At 33.8% G+C, this 19081-nt stretch overlaps 1 protein-coding gene across 6 annotated transcripts in view; it reads left to right on the top strand.

Annotated features, from left to right (window-relative positions):
* The window catches only part of ATP8A1 (ATPase phospholipid transporting 8A1), a 94151-nt gene that overhangs the window by 36235 nt on the left and 38835 nt on the right, over positions 1 to 19081 (top strand). For 5 of the 6 annotated variants that reach the window (XM_025149963.3, XM_040699786.2, XM_040699788.2 and 2 more), the window contains 10 exons: positions 528 to 572; positions 2998 to 3070; positions 4438 to 4543; positions 5098 to 5180; positions 5341 to 5390; positions 10226 to 10295; positions 11309 to 11393; positions 14759 to 14898; positions 16202 to 16340; positions 17490 to 17554. In XM_025149963.3, coding sequence (XP_025005731.1) covers positions 528 to 572; positions 2998 to 3070; positions 4438 to 4543; positions 5098 to 5180; positions 5341 to 5390; positions 10226 to 10295; positions 11309 to 11393; positions 14759 to 14898; positions 16202 to 16340; positions 17490 to 17554 — 856 coding nt within the window. The remainder of the gene's footprint in view (positions 1 to 527; positions 573 to 2997; positions 3071 to 4437; positions 4544 to 5097; positions 5181 to 5340; positions 5391 to 10225; positions 10296 to 11308; positions 11394 to 14758; positions 14899 to 16201; positions 16341 to 17489; positions 17555 to 19081) is intronic. The other variant, XM_040699787.2, reaches the window with a different exon arrangement.

Genomic DNA, 19081 nt, shown 5'->3' on the forward strand with positions numbered 1-19081 from the left:
AAGTGCCATTCTAACCCTGATATTTCATATATCTACCTGTACACACACACAACTCTATATCAGCTATGTCAGCTAATTGTGGTATGTTCAAACGTGTCATCACAGGGCTGAATCCTGATGTGCTATGGCTGGCTATGCTCTTGAACATTTTGACAACTCAGATAAGTTTCATTATCATAGCAAAAATAAAAATTTACCTTTCATTTACAATCAAAACATTGTTCAAGTGTATACAGAAATATAAAGTAAGAATTGTAATTTGTTCAACTGGTAGAAGTTAGTAAGCAGGCATGCAGAATGAAAATGGTAGATTTTGTTTTATGAAGCCTCAGGAGAAACATCATATTTTTGCAGTATTTTGTTATTTTTTAGGCTCTAGCAAAATACTCAGTTGAGATAGCTTTACTTTTTTTTTCAGTCACTTAATTTCATTAACTGCCTTCTCTTTTATACATAATCCAATTTTTTTAGCCTTTGTGTTTCTTTTTCCTATCCCTATTTCTCTTCCTCTCTTGCTTCATGTGCAGCCATTGCCCTGAACCTGAGGACTATAGTGTTCCTTCAGATGATTGGTAAGCTCTCAGAATCAAATAGTATGTGGCATTTGTTAAAGATTGAAACTTAGAAACAGTGAGATTTTTTCAGAAAGATAGCTAATTGCGAAATATTTTATTCAAAAGTCATTTTATCTTCAAGTTGATGCAGCCCAAACAAGTCTTATGCGAATTTATGCCATCAGAATTCTGTGGCATTAGGATCTGTACTCCGGAATAGAATTGATAACAGGATCACTGAGGTATCCTACTGGTAATCCTGTACAAATCTAAATCGTGTACTGAAGAAAGTTTTGTCTTTTATAAAGGTACTTGGTATTATGGTAACTTTGGTCACACTTTTCTCCTGTTATCCAGTAACAGTTTAGTAATAATCCCTAACATGTTTGAAAAATAATGTTTGAGAGTAAAAAATATGTAAGTTAGTGTTAATATTTTGCTTCCTGCAAATGGTTTTAGAGAATTACTATTATTTATTTCTTTACTGAAACTGAGATAACAGTTTCATTTGTGGAGACAGTCTCTTAACAGGGGTCCTCAGGAAAGGCTGAGTCCTGACTTCCTTTCTGTTGCCTTCTGCATGATGCCTTACACTTCCTTCGTTGTTCTTTCTTAAACTAAATATTTACAGTCTTTTTCAAAATAAACTGAAGTAAATCAGGGACAAAAGTCACTTACAATCTTTAAACTATTGTTATTGTACTTCTTGAAAGTCACGGCAAGAGATGTCACACAAAACTGTGTAATATGTTATCGTCTTACATTTAAAAAGTTTTGCAGATTAGAATTAATGTTATTTCTTAAAATTGAGAAAAAAAAAAGTAAAACTCCACCCACGTTCTTCCAAAAAGATGCATATATCTTACTTGACCTGAATATCTGTATTTGTTATAGCAACTTGATTACTAAAAGTATGTACTGCTATGCTTAATGTGTGCGAATGAGAGGTTCCATTAATGCAGTGCTTAAATGAAATAAAGCATGCCTGTGAAATAAGTGTTTTTGACTAATATGCATCAGAAGTTCTATAACCACATCTGAAATGGCAAAATGAGTGAAATAATGCCTGAATAGTAGTTAAAAAAAAAAAGCAGTACTTTATAAGCTATGAGTGATGTGTAAACATTCACAAATACTCAGGAAAGTTATTTTTTATGTGCAAGTCTGTTGTAATTAAAAAAATCTGCTTGACTAATATTTCTATACTTAAATAATGTACCAAATTCCAAAGCTTTTAAATATATATTTTTTAATTATAAATATTTTCTGTCTAACTGGAAAGCAGTTATGCCTACAAGTATTTTTCAGATTTAGTATTGAGAATCTGAAAAATAGCCTGAAGTCTTTGTCTAAAAATTTTAAGCAAGCAAAGCTTGAAATCTGTAAATAAATTGAATGTGTATGAGACTGCTAACATTTTGCACAGCTGCTTTGCATTTAAAATAAATAAATATAAATCTTGGTGATTGAGGATGCTTTGAATTTCTCACTTCATAACAGGCTTTTGGAAAAAGCTGTCCTTGAGTAGTTATACAGAATGCTGTCATTTTGTATTCCTTCATAGGGTAATTCAGGAGTATAACAACTCACTTCTTTGGTTTCCATAAAAGGTCTTTAGACTGCCTTTGAGACAAATGTGGCTTATCCTTCGACATAAATCACTGCAGGGCAAAATCCAAAGTAAATGAAAATAATATTTTCCTCTGAGTGGGTTCACTTTTCAGAACTGTTCTGTGTCCCTGAGATTCAAACTCAGCTGGTTTGTCTTGATACCCAGCAATCAGTTGACATAACAAGTCTTTCTAGAAGTAGCTACTTCAGGCAGAAGACCTCGGTAATGTGAAAGTTAGTGTAAGACTGTTTCTCAAGGACTATCACCACCTAGTGTCTCTTCAATCCTTTGCTACTTCATCCTTACTTCTCTGTCTTCAGTTTAGGTTATTTTGGTCACGAGTAATGGGAAACAAACAGAATGTTTGTTCCATAATGTCTGAATTTGGTTTGCTTACTCCTTCAGGTACCTGACTTTCTTTTCTGCAAACATATTGCAAACCTATGTCAAAGCTGTTAATTTCTTAAGGAATTTAAGTTCTTCCACGTATATGTTGTTCTGAGTCCCTCCAATAATTTCTTTCTGTGGAGATCAGATAACAAGAAGCCACTTGTGAGTTGAAGACTTTATTCTGCGTTATCTGAAGTGAGCAGAAAAACATACCTGGATTTGAGTGTATTTATATAAGGTTTATTAAAATTAGATAAACTTTTAATGACCTGTAACAAATTCTTATCTGGTTCATTTTCACACCATGGGTGACTGCAGCCATTCTTGTAACATCTTAAACCAAAATTTATGTTTGACCTTAGCACAGTAATGTAGATTGTTTGCATACAAACTCTTAAGTATATACTAACGGTGATCTCTCTTTTACCAAATTACTTCTAGGCAGGGCTCACAAAATGGAGACGAAAAAATGTTTAGTGACTCATCCCTACTGGAGAATCTTCAAAATAATCATGTAAGTTACATAGAAACAATTATCATTGTTTTCTGAATTTTCAGTGTTGCTTTTAGCAAGTCACAGAGTTTTCCTTTGAGGGAAAATACGTTCTCATACAGAATCAGCATGCCCTCATGAATACCTTTATATTATTCATTGCTGATACATGTTAATTAGATACATCTGGGAATAACATCTGTTTTCTGGTAGATATATAGTTTTCTGGTAGATATATAGTATTAAGTGTAAATAACATGAGCAGGTTCCTTTGAAATTTCAAACCAATTTCAACAGTGTATGTTGAATGCATTTGTAAGTGATTTAGAAAAGAATCTCTGATTTAGCCTTTCAGAGTTGCCCTAAAGAATCTTGGGGGCCTTCAGTGTGAGGGGACAAACCTGCTTGTTTGGTTATGAAGAGCTTTGAATTTGTTTGAGTTCTCTAAGTTACTCATTGGTGTTTCAGTATGGAATTAAGTTAAGTTTTCAGATACTATTTTATGAAGTCATTAATTTCGTCTTCATTGTTGACATTCTAACACCGATCACAGATAGTGTATATATACTACGAGAAACCTTGATTGAAGTGACTGCTTTGAACTTATTTAAGGGAAATGCAATAGTTTCATTTGGAGTCAGTTTGTTCATTTTGCAAACTTAATCTAATATCTCTCTCCGTCTCTCCCTATATATAGAGAGAGACAGAGAGAGAGAGATATTAATATATTTTTTAGTTCTTACTGGTCAAAAACAATCAGCTATCTCTGCTTAGATACATTCTTTTTCCCTCTCTTGGTTGAAGTATTTGAAATTCATTCAGCTTTGCAGATTTCAAAGTGTCTGAGACACTTATCTGAATATCTTCCTTTAAAAACTAGCTGCCTGACATTGTGTTATTTTGCACATGACTTTCAAGTTTGGTTGCTACATCTTTCCATAGGTTCTTAAAAAGTATGTTAATAAATAAGGTGTTAGACAAAAGTAATGCAAGAAGGGATAGTTTTAATAAAAAAGTTGGAATCGAAAGAGACTTCAGTGAATAATAAGAATTAGCTGTGAAATCATTTTACATTTTCATCATTCAGACTTGCCTTCCCTATAAAATGCTTGTTTGAATTTCTGTGTTTATGGTTTTTCATTATTGATTGTATGATTGCAAATGATATAAATTCTATCTGCATAGCCTATGCTGAAGCGCACAAGTGAGAAGTTATTCTGCATGTTGAAGTTGATATACAGATAGATAATGTCTGGCAGGCTTATCTGTTGATATTCAAAAGAGAAATCTTCAATTAACATTTTATTGGTTATTGTTTGTCCATATCTATTATTACATTTCAGTTACTTATTGATTAAATTGTTAAACATTTTCTGCCATTTTTTTAGCCGACTGCACCTATTATATGTGAGTTTTTGACAATGATGGCAGTGTGTCATACAGCTGTTCCAGAAAGAGAAGGTGATAAGATTATATATCAAGCAGCATCTCCAGGTGAGAGTCAAGTAATTCAGAGAACATTAACATGCATACTCAACGTGCAAAATTTATTTAAAAAGCTAGACTGTTTTGTCTCAAAACTAGGAACTTAGAATTTTCTGATTTGCTTTAGAAAATATGTACAGGTTATGTAGGGGCAAAGAGTGATTAACCGTGTAGCATTCCTAAGCTGTCATTAGATTGTTGTGGATGTCTGAAGGAAGTGCTCAAATGCAAATGAAAATCAAACTGGAACATAAATGTATGTCTTTGCTTGTGAACTTATTCTGTGCTTGGTAACCACGAAATTTAGAACAAAGAGTTTGTAATCAAAAATGAACAAAAAAATGTTTTCAGTGGGATAAAAGTATTAATAAAATCCTTTGAGAGTGAGAAAAAAGTATAGCACGAAAGGTCTAGTTCAAGCCTGCTCTCGTTCATAGGCAGGTTTTGAATTCAGGAGAGAACAAAGCAAGGCAAAAATCAAAAGCATCCATTAAATCATGGGGCAAACTAACAGTTTCTTCGTACATCTTATAAAAAAAGTACTGCTAATTGATTTGTTGCAGATGAAGGAGCATTGGTCAGAGCAGCCAGACATCTTCGTTTTGTATTCACTGGAAGGACACCTGACTCCGTAATTATAGAGTCTGTAAGTAGTTTGGAGAAACATTACAGTGTGGTGTATTTACTGTTGTCTTATTGAATAATTACAGAATAACTGCATCATGGTATGTATCCATGTGTTTGTTTTCCTTTGATTCTTCTGCTTTAGGTTTTTTGCATTAATTCTCAATTCTTTTGTTTTTCAGTTGGGACATGAAGAAAGATATGAACTGCTAAATGTGCTAGAATTTACAAGGTAAGCACTTAATGTCTATTTGTGAAAATACGTTGAATTTATCATGGATAAAAATTAATGGTTTTTTATATTCTTACAGGCAAGCTGTACAGGCTTGGCTTTTATTTCTATAATATGTGATAAGGCAAAGTAATGCACCTGATTAAGACCTAACTTATGTTTTTCTTACAAAATGTTTATGGAGACATATTCTGTGTTATCTTTTTGGCTAATATTTTTCACTTTTGCTCATTTCCAAAAACATCTGCTCTCAAAAACCTCCAAAAAATGGTGAGAAGTAAAATAGTATAGTAAAATATTTGAAGCTAAATATATTCTTGAAAATGCTAGAATAATCTGATGTTTTGAAATTTATGTTTGGAAGCAAGGGGAAGCCTCAAGTGCTACTGATAATTTGTGTTTGCTTTGACTGATAGAATATCATTTTACACTTGACTTTGCATAGGCATATTTTTGTCTTATTTAGATCATCCAGATTGAAGTCCATTCTTTACTGAGCTGGATCCCTAGCGCATTGATTAGTTAGTTTTCTTGGAAAGTGAGTTTTCACATACTTTGCTTTCAGTTAAAACTGCCTGTCCATGAAGTTGGAATTGTAAAGATCTTCATAATATGCAGTTTCATTTCTTATGTAAACTAGTTTAGATTGTATCCATGATTGCAATGTCTCTTTTAAGTATTCGTGTAGTCCTGTTGCTTACTTTGGCACAGGAGAGGGAAGAAATTTCTGTGATGAAGCTCTAATTTTTTTTTAAATGGTTTCTTACAATTGTGGTTGTGTAAAGTGACCATTATTTACCTTTCCCTGGCCTGTTTTGTTTCACTTGAGCTTACCTTGAAGATTCAGACAGGTTCAATAAGTAAATTCCAAAGCAATAGAAGTGATGGGGTTGAAGATAGACAGTTGCCTATGGTTATGATAATAATGAAATAATGTAAAACATAGGAAAAAAGTCTGTGGAGTGGAAAAAATCAATAATGCTACTAATACATTTTTAGTGTTTTGAATGTATTTTAATGAATGCCTGCAATTAGCATTAATTGATGTTTTCATATGTATTGTAGAGGACATAATTGAAAATTTGCAGGCTTGCCATGATTTAGTTTTCCTGTAGGCACTTTTTTTTCATTTTGTGTTCTGGAAATTTAGCAAGTATGTAGCACATCCAGTTTTATACTGTTATTAGTTTGACATCTGTAAAAGTTTATTCATGGAATAGCTGTAATGCATTCCTACTTTGTTCCTGCTTTTGATCTTTATCTTAATTTCATCTCTCTCTTCAAAATTCTCTATCAGTCTAAAACTGTATTTTAAACAGTGATACTTCATGGAGAACAGATTTTTGAATCTTAGCCTTTGAAGGATTAAGGTTTCAGTGGACACCAATAACCCGAATTTACCAAGCACTCAATTTTTGTAGCTGTTTTTGTTCTTATTCTGTATTTAGCTTTACTTGGAACTGACGTATTGGAAGCACTAGAGGTCACCCTTGTTCCACAGCAGAAGAAATTTTTGCTCCAAAACCCAACGCAAACTGTGTGGGTAGGAGCATGTACCTTCCCATAAGTAATCTGTAACAGTTAACACTCCTGAGCAAAGAGTTTCTTGGTGTTCTAAGGTGTTTTTGCCCCAGAAGAAATGCAGACAGATTTCTTACTATCTTCCTAGGCAAGCCAGATACAGCTCTTCAGCAAGTAAAGTGTAACAGTGTTGATATTTGATAAAGTACTTCTTCAGAGAAGTTACAGAAGTAGAACTTGTGCGAATGCTTGATGGAGTGTTTTATGGTATCCTCTTTTTACAGTGATCATACACGTGCTTGTGAAAATAGTAGTAGTGTACAATATGCTGCATTCATCTCTCCAAAAATAATGCCTCCTATTTATTACCATGGAAGCTACAGCAGATACAAGGAGTAACACTGTTTGATGGAGCAAATTCTCAGCTACCAAACACTATCTTTCAACATAGTCACCACCATTAGCAATGTTTTTTTTTTTTTGCCAGTGATGAAAAATAGCCTGTATGTTGTGCTTGTAAAAATCACCAGCAGAAGTGACCATCACCACTGCTGAAATGGACCACCCACCACCTTACTGTGCTCACATCCACTGTTTGGTCTCCATAACTGTTCAGCAGGTGTCAATGAATCTCGATGAGTGCCATTTGTTTGTTTTGCATTCAGTTCCACACCTTTGTCTCATACACACTTCCATATCAGACACCATTTTGTCAGACCCTCTGCAGCCATGTGCTGAGTACATGCACTGTCTTTTCACCTAACTAGGTAGACAGTTGGAAAACGAGTAAGACTTTGAGCATGTGATTCCTCATTTCAGCAAGCATAAGCTGTCTCTTATCAGTGCACAAATTACTCATCCATGCAACATGACATTACACCATCAGTGCTCCCGATGGAGGTTTTGATGGTACCTACTTGTTAGATTAGTAAAATGAATTAAAATTTTAGCACTATAATTAATTTCATTGATAATTATATTTCAGTATTTGGAATATGCAGCATCTATTTGCTAATTTTTACCTGCATCCCTGGAGCACATCGTAGTAGATGTCTTCCATGTTAGTTACAGGGTAATGCTTCTGATCTAGAGACTGTAACTTGTCTGAAATGCATCAAGAGGTTGACTAGTCCCACACCTGATCAGTTTTATGAATAATACACATTGCCTTGGCTGTTGTACTGAGCAAACATAAGGCCTTCTGGCGTATTTGAGATCTTACCCTTCCTCCAGATAAGAGGCTAGATCTCTGTTTTGCTCTCTAACTGGAGAGGAATACTTCTAAATGTAGAAAAAGAACAAATGGCTGGCAGAGGAGGTATCAAACCTGGATAGGTAGCAGTGCTTGTTTTCTGTGTTTGTGTGGTTAAACTGATGATTTTTTTTTATCTTAAACTTGAGATAGATATTATGTATTAACAAGGGGCTCATCAAGAGTGTTTCTGTCTCCTTATGATGGTTCTGGCCATCTGTAATCTCATGGCAATTCCGTGGGACTTACCAGCTATTCTACCTCCTATGAGAAGAAAACAAAACAAAAAATTGGTATCACATTGCCAGTTATGTGCAGTAGTGCAATTTTTTGGTTTCTGTATTTCACCACGAAACATAAATAATACTGTCACTACGGTGAAAACACACATAAAAAGTTACAAGTCTTTGGCAGTAAGTCCTGCCAATTGACCTTCTTGCACTTTTAAGAGAAATGTATTTCAGCCGAGATTCAGTAACTGTCTTCGTAGCTCAGCTTTCAGAAAGCTGCAGGAAAACCTTGGTTATTTTCTAATACATCTTTGGCAGATTGATAGTCATGCAGCTATATGCAGAATTTCAGATTCTGGTATTACAAGACTACTTTGTTAGCAGCTGTCAAGGGTGGATATGTGTGTATAAATGTGTGTGTTTGTTTGTTTGTATGTAAATGTATATAAACAGTTTTATAAATATATATGCACATTCTAGAAAAAACAAACCCTAAATAACAGGTTCCTCCACAGTCTTAACATTCAGGCAGATATAATAAATTAAGATAGCTATAGGCTCAACAGTTGTGTCAGGAATCGAAGTGAATCTCAGAAGTTGCCTTTATTGTAGACAACATAAGTGCAGTTTTGGTTATTTGAATTTCTTAGTGATTATCTTAGCAGATGCCCAACTGGATAGAGTCTAAGGACTTACGAAATCTTGATTATCTGAGATTTTTTAGATTAGAGATGAAATAGAGAAATCGTTGTAGCAGTGAATATCTTATGCTTTCTTATGCAGTATTCAGAAGAGAAATGCAATTAAATATTGCTATTCAAATCTGTAGTTGAAGTGAAGCACACACAAAAAATACTTCCTTGAAGATAATATTTAGTCAGTTGCTTCAGCAGTAATTTAAAAAATTCTTTCCTCAACCTATCTTTATATATTCCACTTAGAGGATGTTGTCCTTGGCAGTCTGAACTACTGTACAGTACAATAATGCTATTTGATGATCTATAAATGAGATCCAGTTCCTAACAGGAACTGAACTTATAAATGGACCGTTTACTTCCATCTGTTTTGTGCATTTTACTGTGAACTATAAGCATGATAAATTATTTTTGTTCCCTAAATAGTTTCTGTGGATTTATTTTTAAAAATTGAAGCTTGATAGAAGTGTGGTATAAATACAGATTTTGACTGGACATGAACTTGAAACTAAAGTGGGCTTGTTGGAGGACCTCAAAGAGAAAAGAGAAAGCGAAGATGACTGTTGTTCATGCTTTCTTCTCTTTCCTACTATGACCTCAATCATTAGAACTGAAAGAAAAAGTACTTCTCCATCATTGACAACTGAGAGCTAAAGAGTAGTTAACATTAAGCAAGGCCCCTTGCAAATCTTAGCATGCTGCATAATAAATAAAACACTGCATAATAAATTAAACTCTGAAGTATTTGTTGACTGTAACACAGTGCAGAACTCTAGAGACTCTTCCTTCTTTACAAGGTAAACAGATCTTTATGATCCTGGCCACAAATGCTTTGTGCCATAAGATGCTTTCTTTGTGATTGGTAGACAATATTAAGATGACAGCAAAGGTTCTTAAATTCTTTTTACAGGAAAAAAATCTATGAAGAAGTGCACAGAAAGACTACATTAACGTTAGTGATTGACAGCAAAACTAATATTTCTATCCCAGTCACCGGAGAATTACATTTAGAAAAGATGGGCCTTATTTCTTTTCCTTCGTGTTTTATAACTTAAATATTGATAGCTTTAGGGAAAACATTGGTAAATGTTTATGTTTATGAACCACCTACTTACTGGGCACTTATTTCTCTTTCAGCTCTAGGAAGAGAATGTCAGTGATAGTTCGCACACCAACGGGAAAGTTAAGGCTCTACTGCAAAGGAGCTGTGAGTTTCACTATATTTTCACTGTATCAAAGAGCATATGCTAACAATGCAACTATGCATGCAGAAAGTTAGAAGAACTATAATGACAACATGGAAAGCGGTGAGAGATGCGGGAGGAGCGTTGATAACTTTTTGAGTGTACATGTTTTCATTGTGTAGTTGTTTAATTTGATGGACTAGTGTATCCCTTGTTTTACTGCCTGTGAAGGTAAGAGAGACCCATTCATCTTATTCTTTGTATTTTAACGAAATACTTTTATATTGTCTATTAATTTCCTTCTCTATTCCAAGAAAATTGTTGGAGGTAGTGCAGAATATATCATTTACTTGCTGGAGTAGCTGAGCATGAGTCACTAGGTGGAAATAGTAGTCAGCCATGAAAGACTACATGGTAGTTTTAACCTGTCGTCAGTGTTGGGCCAATTCTAATTCTTCCTGAAAACAGGAAATCTTCTATGGGAAGAAGATTCCCATATGTAGTGTGATTAGGGTATGACGGAGTTGTTTATTAGTTCTTGATCCATTACCTAGATTCAAGTTTGATCAGAGGATGATGCAAATCTAATTCCTGAATGGTTCAAAGAGATAACAATGATTGAATATAAATGTACACTCCATATCTTCTCAAGAGGAAACAAGGCACTATCGTTAACATTCTGTATATCAAGGTGGCTACAAAAGCCTTAAAATGGCAATTATGAAAAATTAATCTTAACTTTGGGACTTAAAATGCTGTCATCTTCTTAATATCAAAGAGATCAAAAGACTCCACAAGGAAGATACTGTACTTTCAAAATGAAGGAAAATAACAGCAAAACATGTAGTAGATGTTTTGCATCATAGCAGAACTTGCAAATTTAGAGATTCTTTTCTTTTTTTAACTGAAATAAATTAATACGGTGCTGCATATTTTTTCTGCTGTTTTTCCTGCATTACTTTTATTATCTACACAACAAAACACTTTTTTATTATTATTATTAAATTGGTTTGCATTCATTTTATTTATGTTTTAGGATACTGTAATTTATGACCGCCTTGCTGAAAGTTCAAAATACAAAGAAATCACCTTAAAACATTTAGAGCAGTTTGCTACAGAAGGTGAGTAATACAATGCAAATGCAGAATTTCCTCATCGTTCAACTCTGTTTTCCAATCTTATGTTGCTGTAATGGTAATTTAGAAAGTTGTTTTAGTTTCGCACCCCTAAAATATAATAATCTTCCTAGGAATCTTTGATCGTATGTTTGTGGTTTTAGGCTTTTAAAACAGAATGCATTTTTCCAATGAACAAACACATTGCACAATTCTTTTTTTCTTTGTAGGTTTCATCTTTCATGATTACTTTCATCTCCCTTCACCCAACAAATGTAGGGACGGTGCACAGGAAAAAGCAACGATGCTTGGTTATGACTAACATAGTGCTTTTAAGGCAGCTTTAAAATATATTATTTCTGTCACCAGTCACAATAAGGAGAATTATAATCACTGGTTTTCTATATGCTACTTTTTAACAACCACTCTTTCAAAGCAGTTATTCCATTAAGGCTTATTAAACAAGAGCAGTAAGTAAAATTTAAGACTATGAAATTATGATGATTGATACAAACAGACAGTTACTAAATAAAAGTGGTTTCCACAGTATACACATGAGCAGTAAGGCAGACTGTAGAAAGTTCTGTGCTTTGATATAAGTTCACCCATCACTTCTGCTAGCTCTTCCTTCACTAAAGATAACAGAAATGGGGGTGTGTCAAGCATTATGGAGATGTTCTGTGAAATATTATAGTTAGTGTTTTAGTTTATTCTTGGAAGAGAGTGGATGGAAGCAGAATTATAATAGTTACGAGAATATGAAGTGCATGATTTTAAGAAATAAGCTTACAACTGAAGGCAAACTTTATTAAAACATTTTCTTTCCAAAATGCTGTCCTTACCTTTTCATAGGTGATGTCTGGTCAAATGCAATTGTATCAGAAAAGATATTTTTTCTGCTTGTGCATATGACTTCTCTAAATATCTTTTCTCTTTAGATTTGTCATATAATTAAGCATTTTGGTTAGTGTCATAGTCAACAACTTTGGTCTCTTGATTTTGTTTGTGACGGCAGAAGCGAGCCACAGATTGTTCTCCATATAAAGATCACTGCAGGAAACATTTGGTTAGCCTTAGAAAAAAACAAACAGAAAAGAAGTTTTACAAATATTCAGAATTAGAGTAAATTTCTATGAGAAAGTTGAAAGCAGAACTAAAGCTGTATAATTTTGACAGATATTACAACAGGAAGCCTAAGATGCATCCCTTGACTATAAGAATCTAGCTCTGTGAGCTGACTGGCCTATTTGGGGAAGTATTTTCATGGCCTAACCAGGATCAGTCATGGAAAAGACAATTAGATGTGAAGTTGGTTTGGAATGTGAGTCTATACATTTGGTTGCAGAAAAGATAAACGTAAAATCAGTATCTTTTACCCTGTGTGAACTAATAGGAGTTATTTAAATCCAATTCTTAACAATATTCTCATTGGATCAGTGGTACAAATGATACTGCGTTTCTCTAGCACTCAGGTTGAACTGATGCAAATAAGGGCAAAATCTTCTGCTTTTCATTTTTCTTTAAAACCAGGGAAGATATGTATTAATGTTAAGAAGTTTGTTCCAGTGCTCTTTTCTATCCTTCTTTTTACCAGATGAAAATATATGCTGTTCAGAAGTGAATTGCTAACCTTTCAAAAATACTAAATTCACTCTGGAGAAAAAAAAAAAAAAAAAAGGTAGAAAAAGTACTTCTCTCTGGAATCGATTAATGAAATTGGTATTTATTTTTGCATCAGATCTAAATTACAGCCAATGATGTTGCAAAGTTTCTCATGTGTAGCCTTTCATGTGGCAGTACAGTATGTCCTTGGCATTTGCTGCATGCTCTTGGTGTGTTCAAAAATGAAGTGGTTAGCATGGCTGGCATTTATATCTAAGCATTTACTAAGCTTGAGTGTTAATGCCTGCTTGGATAAATAGCGAAAGTAAAGTAAATAGAGAAAGTGTGTTTTTCTGTGTTGTTCTTCCAATCTGTTACAAAGTCAACCTAGTGATACTCTGCTACTTTTTACTTGGAAGATTCTTTTAAATGAAAATCAAAATAGACCTTTCAAATTAAAAAATTGAAAAATAATTACACTCTGATTTAAAAAAAAAATGCCTTGAAAGACACGTTTGTTCATATTTGTTAATTTCTTCTCTTTATTTCATCGTCTGCATAAAATATTTTGAAGGAATTGTGGAAATACTATTCCTGTTAGTCATAAATTCTTTTCCTCCCCCTTCTTACCTCAGATTCATTAATTTGAATCTTGCTAACATATCCTTTTTAAACAAAAATATTAGTAGTAATCCACTTGATTTGTTAATTCTTTGGAACTAGGTGGTAAGAAGCTGTGATGATAACAGTATTCAGTTGTCAACATATTAGGAATATAAATGGTTTACATTCTGACAAAATTACTTTATTGTCTTTCATTTAAGTTACATGTTTTATGCCACGTCAAGGCTCTTTCATCGTTTCAGGATTGCTGCTGGTGCTGATCTGTGCACAACAGAAACTTGTGAACAAATATGTTCACAGTGTTCAAATATGTTGTGTTTGTCCATCTCTGGTTAAGATGCTCCCCACCTCCTACAGAACAGTGGGTAAATGCCACAAGGGTGCTGCAATAGTCCTGCCTATGCTTCTCCTAAACTTCCCTGCCAGCAAATTCTAGTTTCAGACGACTTCATTTGGCTAGAGCAATGCACTTCTCCATATGTGAAGAGTTAATCAAGTTTCATGCTCTAGAACTGTAAAAAATCTCATGATATATGAAAACAAACTGATAGGACGTACCTGTCCATTTAAACTGAAATTAAATCTGCCTGGTCAGAAAGTATGTGGTGGTTTTGTTTCGTAATTTCGCAGCCTCAAATTCTCACTGTAGTGCTCAGTCTAGGTCTTTCCTCTGCTGAAGGAAAAATTCTATTATTATTCTATAACTATTACAAAGATTAAATAAAATCCCAAAATGTTGCCCGTGTACAAAGGTTTTATTTTAACAGTTTGGAACATTGGGAAAATCTGTGAGGTGATAAAATTTGATGAGATTCAGCTTTGGCTTCTATGTGGTGAATTTCAAATTTCAGCTTAGAACTTTCTAAGGACATTTGTGGAGGTGTGAAAGAGGGGAATTTTATAACATAATGATGATATATTTTAACCTTCCTTATAGATAAACCGCTTCTCATCATAGCAGCATTTAATTAAGTTTATAATAGTTTTTGCTTTATATACACAGAACAAATTTCTCCAAGATATGCAGCAATATGCTGAAAATCAGACGTAAACAAATATAATGATAAAAAGCTTGTTGTAGTTATTTGTATCTATATCAAGGAAAGAACTAACAAATAATCATTTACTATCTGCTTTCTCTTTAGGGTTAAGAACATTGTGTTTTGCTGTGGCTGAGATTTCGGAAAGTGATTATCAGGAATGGTTAGATGTCTATCACCGTGCTTCTACAGCTATACAAAACAGAGCACTCAAGCTTGAAGAGAGCTATGAACTAATTGAGAAAGTATGTGCAGTTTTCTGGGGATTTGTTTGTCTGTTATGAAATCTGAGTGACTGACAAACAATGCTTTGATAGAAAAAGCTCTAGCATTATACTGATGGATATGTTGTGTAGCCCCTGCAACCAAGGTGACTGAAATGAAGGAAACATTAATTTGTCAAAGTTTTGACAGCAAATAACTTCCTTCCTGGAAAGTACTGATTTTTGAGTTGAGCTTCCATAGAGGTTTTGTTTGTTTGTTTATTTTTTAGGGCTATTGTTTCGTGAAATAAAGTAGATAACAGATAAACAGCTGCTTAGCTGTATACTGATTGTAGAACCAAATCAAAGTTAAGGGGTCATCCAGCCTTAACCCCTGCTCAAAGCAGGGCTTATTCAGGGGCTAGGTCAGGTTGCCCAGCACTTTAATAAAATTTTAAGGGAATTTTTTTCTCAGCTGCACTGGGCAATTTTATAGAGGTGAACTATTCTTCTTCCCCTTCTGAATTTAAATTTCTTTTCTTGGAGAATGTGACTACTGCTTCTTGTTCTTAAACTGTGCATGTCACAGAGGAGTATGGGTTTTCTGTAAGACTTCTTCAGTTAGCAGAAGACAAAATTAGAATCACCCATTTAGCCTTAGCTATGTATCCCTGCTCTGGATTTCCTCCTTTTTTTGTCCAGTATCTTTTGTATTGAAGACCCAGAAGGGACCTCACAATAGCAGAGCTTCCTTTCAATCCTGACAGTACTGCTACTGGAACCCTGAGCAGTTTGAATTACCTGCCTCAGCAGAAGTTCCTGTCACCCTTAAACAGATAACCAGAAGGCATTCATGAGATATTGCTTGAAGTTTTGACATTTGGTTGCATTTTTTTCCTGATTTTTGGGCGAGGATTCTTGTTGGTTTTTTGTTTGTTTGGCTATCTTTTGGTATGTGTGTGGGGGGTTGTTGTTTTTGTTTTGTGATGGTTGTTTTTTTTTTAAAGCATAAAAATAATAAATAGACTCTGTTGTTGTTTTTAAAAGCTGTGAGATTCCATTGATAAAACTGCTTAAAATTTAGAGCCTGAAAAAAAAATTGAGTGTTTAATCAATCAAAAAGAAAGGTGAGGACATAGAGTTTCAGTCAGTTGTAGGACTTGAGTTTACATATGTGAGCAATTTAAACAGGTGTGTGGAAGAGTCTTAAAAATATACCATGCTCACAAATTTGAAGAACATTAATTTCATCATAAATATGCAATATTAAACAAAAAGAGACTAAAAGATTAAAACTGAATTTAAACAGGAAAATCTTCATGTGCTGGATATTTTATGTTCACAGAATCTTCAGCTGCTTGGGGCAACAGCAATTGAGGATAAACTACAAGACAAAGTGCCTGAGACCATAGAAACACTAATGAAAGCTGACATAAAAATTTGGATACTTACTGGGGACAAACAAGAGACCGCCATTAACATTGGTATTACAATTGCATTTACTTGGTGGCTTTGTTGATAGATTTAGAAATTACAGAAGTTGCTGGAGTAAAATTGTTTTCAGAATGGAAAGGTATTTTGTAGAATAATACTACTATGTGGCATTCAAGAATTTGAATAATAATTTATTTTTCAGTCTCTGGAAGGAGGAGAGTGGGTAATAGTCGTTTTTTTCCTCCATTGCAATAACAACAGCAAAAAACCCTCATATTATCCTAGAGAGGAAGGAAAAAAAATGAGAAGGTATAACGTTAACAAAATATAAGTATTTCCTTTCTTTATTTTTCATTCTTTCAAGAAATGCTGATAGGAACCATGGTCCTAAAGTAAAGCATGTAGTTAGTGTAAAGCACTATAATCTTTACCATCAATCAGAGATTTCCTTTTATTGTTTCCTTGTATTTTAAGGGAAGGAGAAAGGGAATAATGAATTAACTAAACTAAGCAGTAAAACCTGTATTTTTGAATAGTAATACGTGAAAAGTGAATTGAAGACTTAGTACTCCTTACAGTAGCCTAAATGTGTTCTAAAAATAATTTTGATAAATGTACTCTATTACAATTACTTTATTTAATGTTAAAAATGTCTATATTTGCTCTTGAGACAGTTGGTCTGAGGTTATTTTCATCATTTCTTCAAACCGTGAGGTTTGAGGAAATAAGTGTCATACTAGTATTTTCATTTTAATTATGTATGATATCATATATTTATTTGTCCTGGCGTAATTAGCTCATTGCACAAATTCCGCTTGAAGCATCAAATAACAGAAAAGAATTGTTAAATTTACATATGCAAATGTTACTTGAAATGCAACTTGCATTCAAAAAATTTCCAGGTTTTTTTTTTTTTTTGCAGAAAATTATGCAGGGGATTTACAGAAAATATGTGCCTTATTCAGAGTTGCTCAGAAGAAGAACAAGAAATAACTGTCACAATTTGCAACGATGAAAATTCTAACTTTTCTGACTTACTATCTCTAATTTTTATAGAATGCAAAATACTATTTTTTTTTCCCAGTGCTTTCAACTGGGGAGCTCAGATTTTAATTCTCTCACTTACAGAAAAAAATAATACTATGTTGTGTTACAGTGGATTTGGTGGAACTAACTGTTGAAAAAATTATTCTTACCAGGTCACTCCTGTAAACTTCTGAGAAAGAATATGGGACTGATTGTTATAAATGAAGGCTCTCTTGATGTAAGTAAAACGTGCACATTTGTAAGTTAATAAATCGTCACTATTTTCTGCATAAAATATCCAGGTAAAATAGCTTGTTGCCGTCCTCTCAGGGAATCTTAAATGAGCTTTATAGTGGAAGAGTTTCCTCTGTCCAGGAGGCTTCAGGAGAAAACCCTGAAACTAGGCTTACATTAGGACTTAGGGAAAGGAAGAGAAGGAAAACTGAATGGGAAGTATGAGAATCAGCAAGAGGGGATTGTCTTAACTGAAGGATTCAGTGGTAGTGTGTAAAAGTAGGTTATAACATGAATTCAGAATACTTTTTTTAAAAAATAAGTACTTATTTAAATGTTTTGAGCCATTTAGAATAGCACATTTTCAATGTTGAAACAGGAACATCATAGTGACTTCGTTTTAAATATGAACTATTTTAACTGACGTATTTTTCCTGATAAAATTGAAAATAAAATCAGAATTGAAAACAGAACAGGCAGCAGCTCTTCATTAATGCTTGGAACTAGTCTTTTGATACAGTAAGTAACTTCTTTCACAAATAGCTTGTGATATTAATGAAGAAAGGCAACTTTTTTTCTGTTCTGAGTTTATGTATTTGAATAGCTTATGGAAGTTTGTGATCATTGTTTTTAGAGAAAGGGGAGAGAAAAAAGTTTTTGGTTTAAGCCCTTTACTTTTGAGTTTTTCGTTCCTCGACCACTCTATAACATGAGAGCTTCTTTACTGCATTTCGATTATTTACACAGACTGATGGATTACAGAACTACTGTAGTACTAAATCAATGGATTTGAAATGCAAAGGTTTGACAGTTTTGTATACTTCTTCATATGTGATGAAATAATGAGATAGTTTTAGTTAAATACTAAAGGGAATCCAATAAAAACACAGTAAACAGCAAGCATTGCACATTAACCATTTTTAGTGTGATGACTAAAAAGTCAAATTTATTTTAATAAATATTTTTTAAAAACATGTTAATATAGTTTAACAGGAAATGATTTTCAAACTGAATATGAATACTGAATAACAGTACTTCACAGTGAAATTGTTCGATTGTGTAGAGATCAAGAGGTCCTTTTTCTGCCCACAAGAAGTTCAGATCACATACATGGGGACTCAAATTTCATGACAACTGAAATTATATTTGCAAACTGGTCACTTGCATACCTGTCTGTGCTAATATCTTAAGTTGCTTTTTCGGGAACAGTTAAATGTGGCAATCAACTTTAGGGCAAGAGACAGTTTATTTTAATATAGTAAATGAACTTTGTGCTGATATTTTAACAAGTGACTACATTGAAAGTTTTCTGCCTCATTTAATGGTCTTTTTTTCACTGTTTGGTTAATACATGCCTTGTCTCCTTGCTGTGGGTTTTTCCTTGCTTCATGGTTAGGTTTGGGAATCAGTCTGCACTTCTAATGCAACTGCTTGAGTCAAAACTGACCTTGAAAACTCTGACATGGGGAGCAGAGCAGGCTTAGGAGATGTTGAGAGAAGTGGATTGCTGTGATCACAGAACCTGAAGTCA

Source organism: Gallus gallus, chromosome 4 (genome assembly GCF_016699485.2).
Source record: "Gallus gallus isolate bGalGal1 chromosome 4, bGalGal1.mat.broiler.GRCg7b, whole genome shotgun sequence".
NCBI lineage: Eukaryota > Metazoa > Chordata > Aves > Galliformes > Phasianidae > Gallus > Gallus gallus.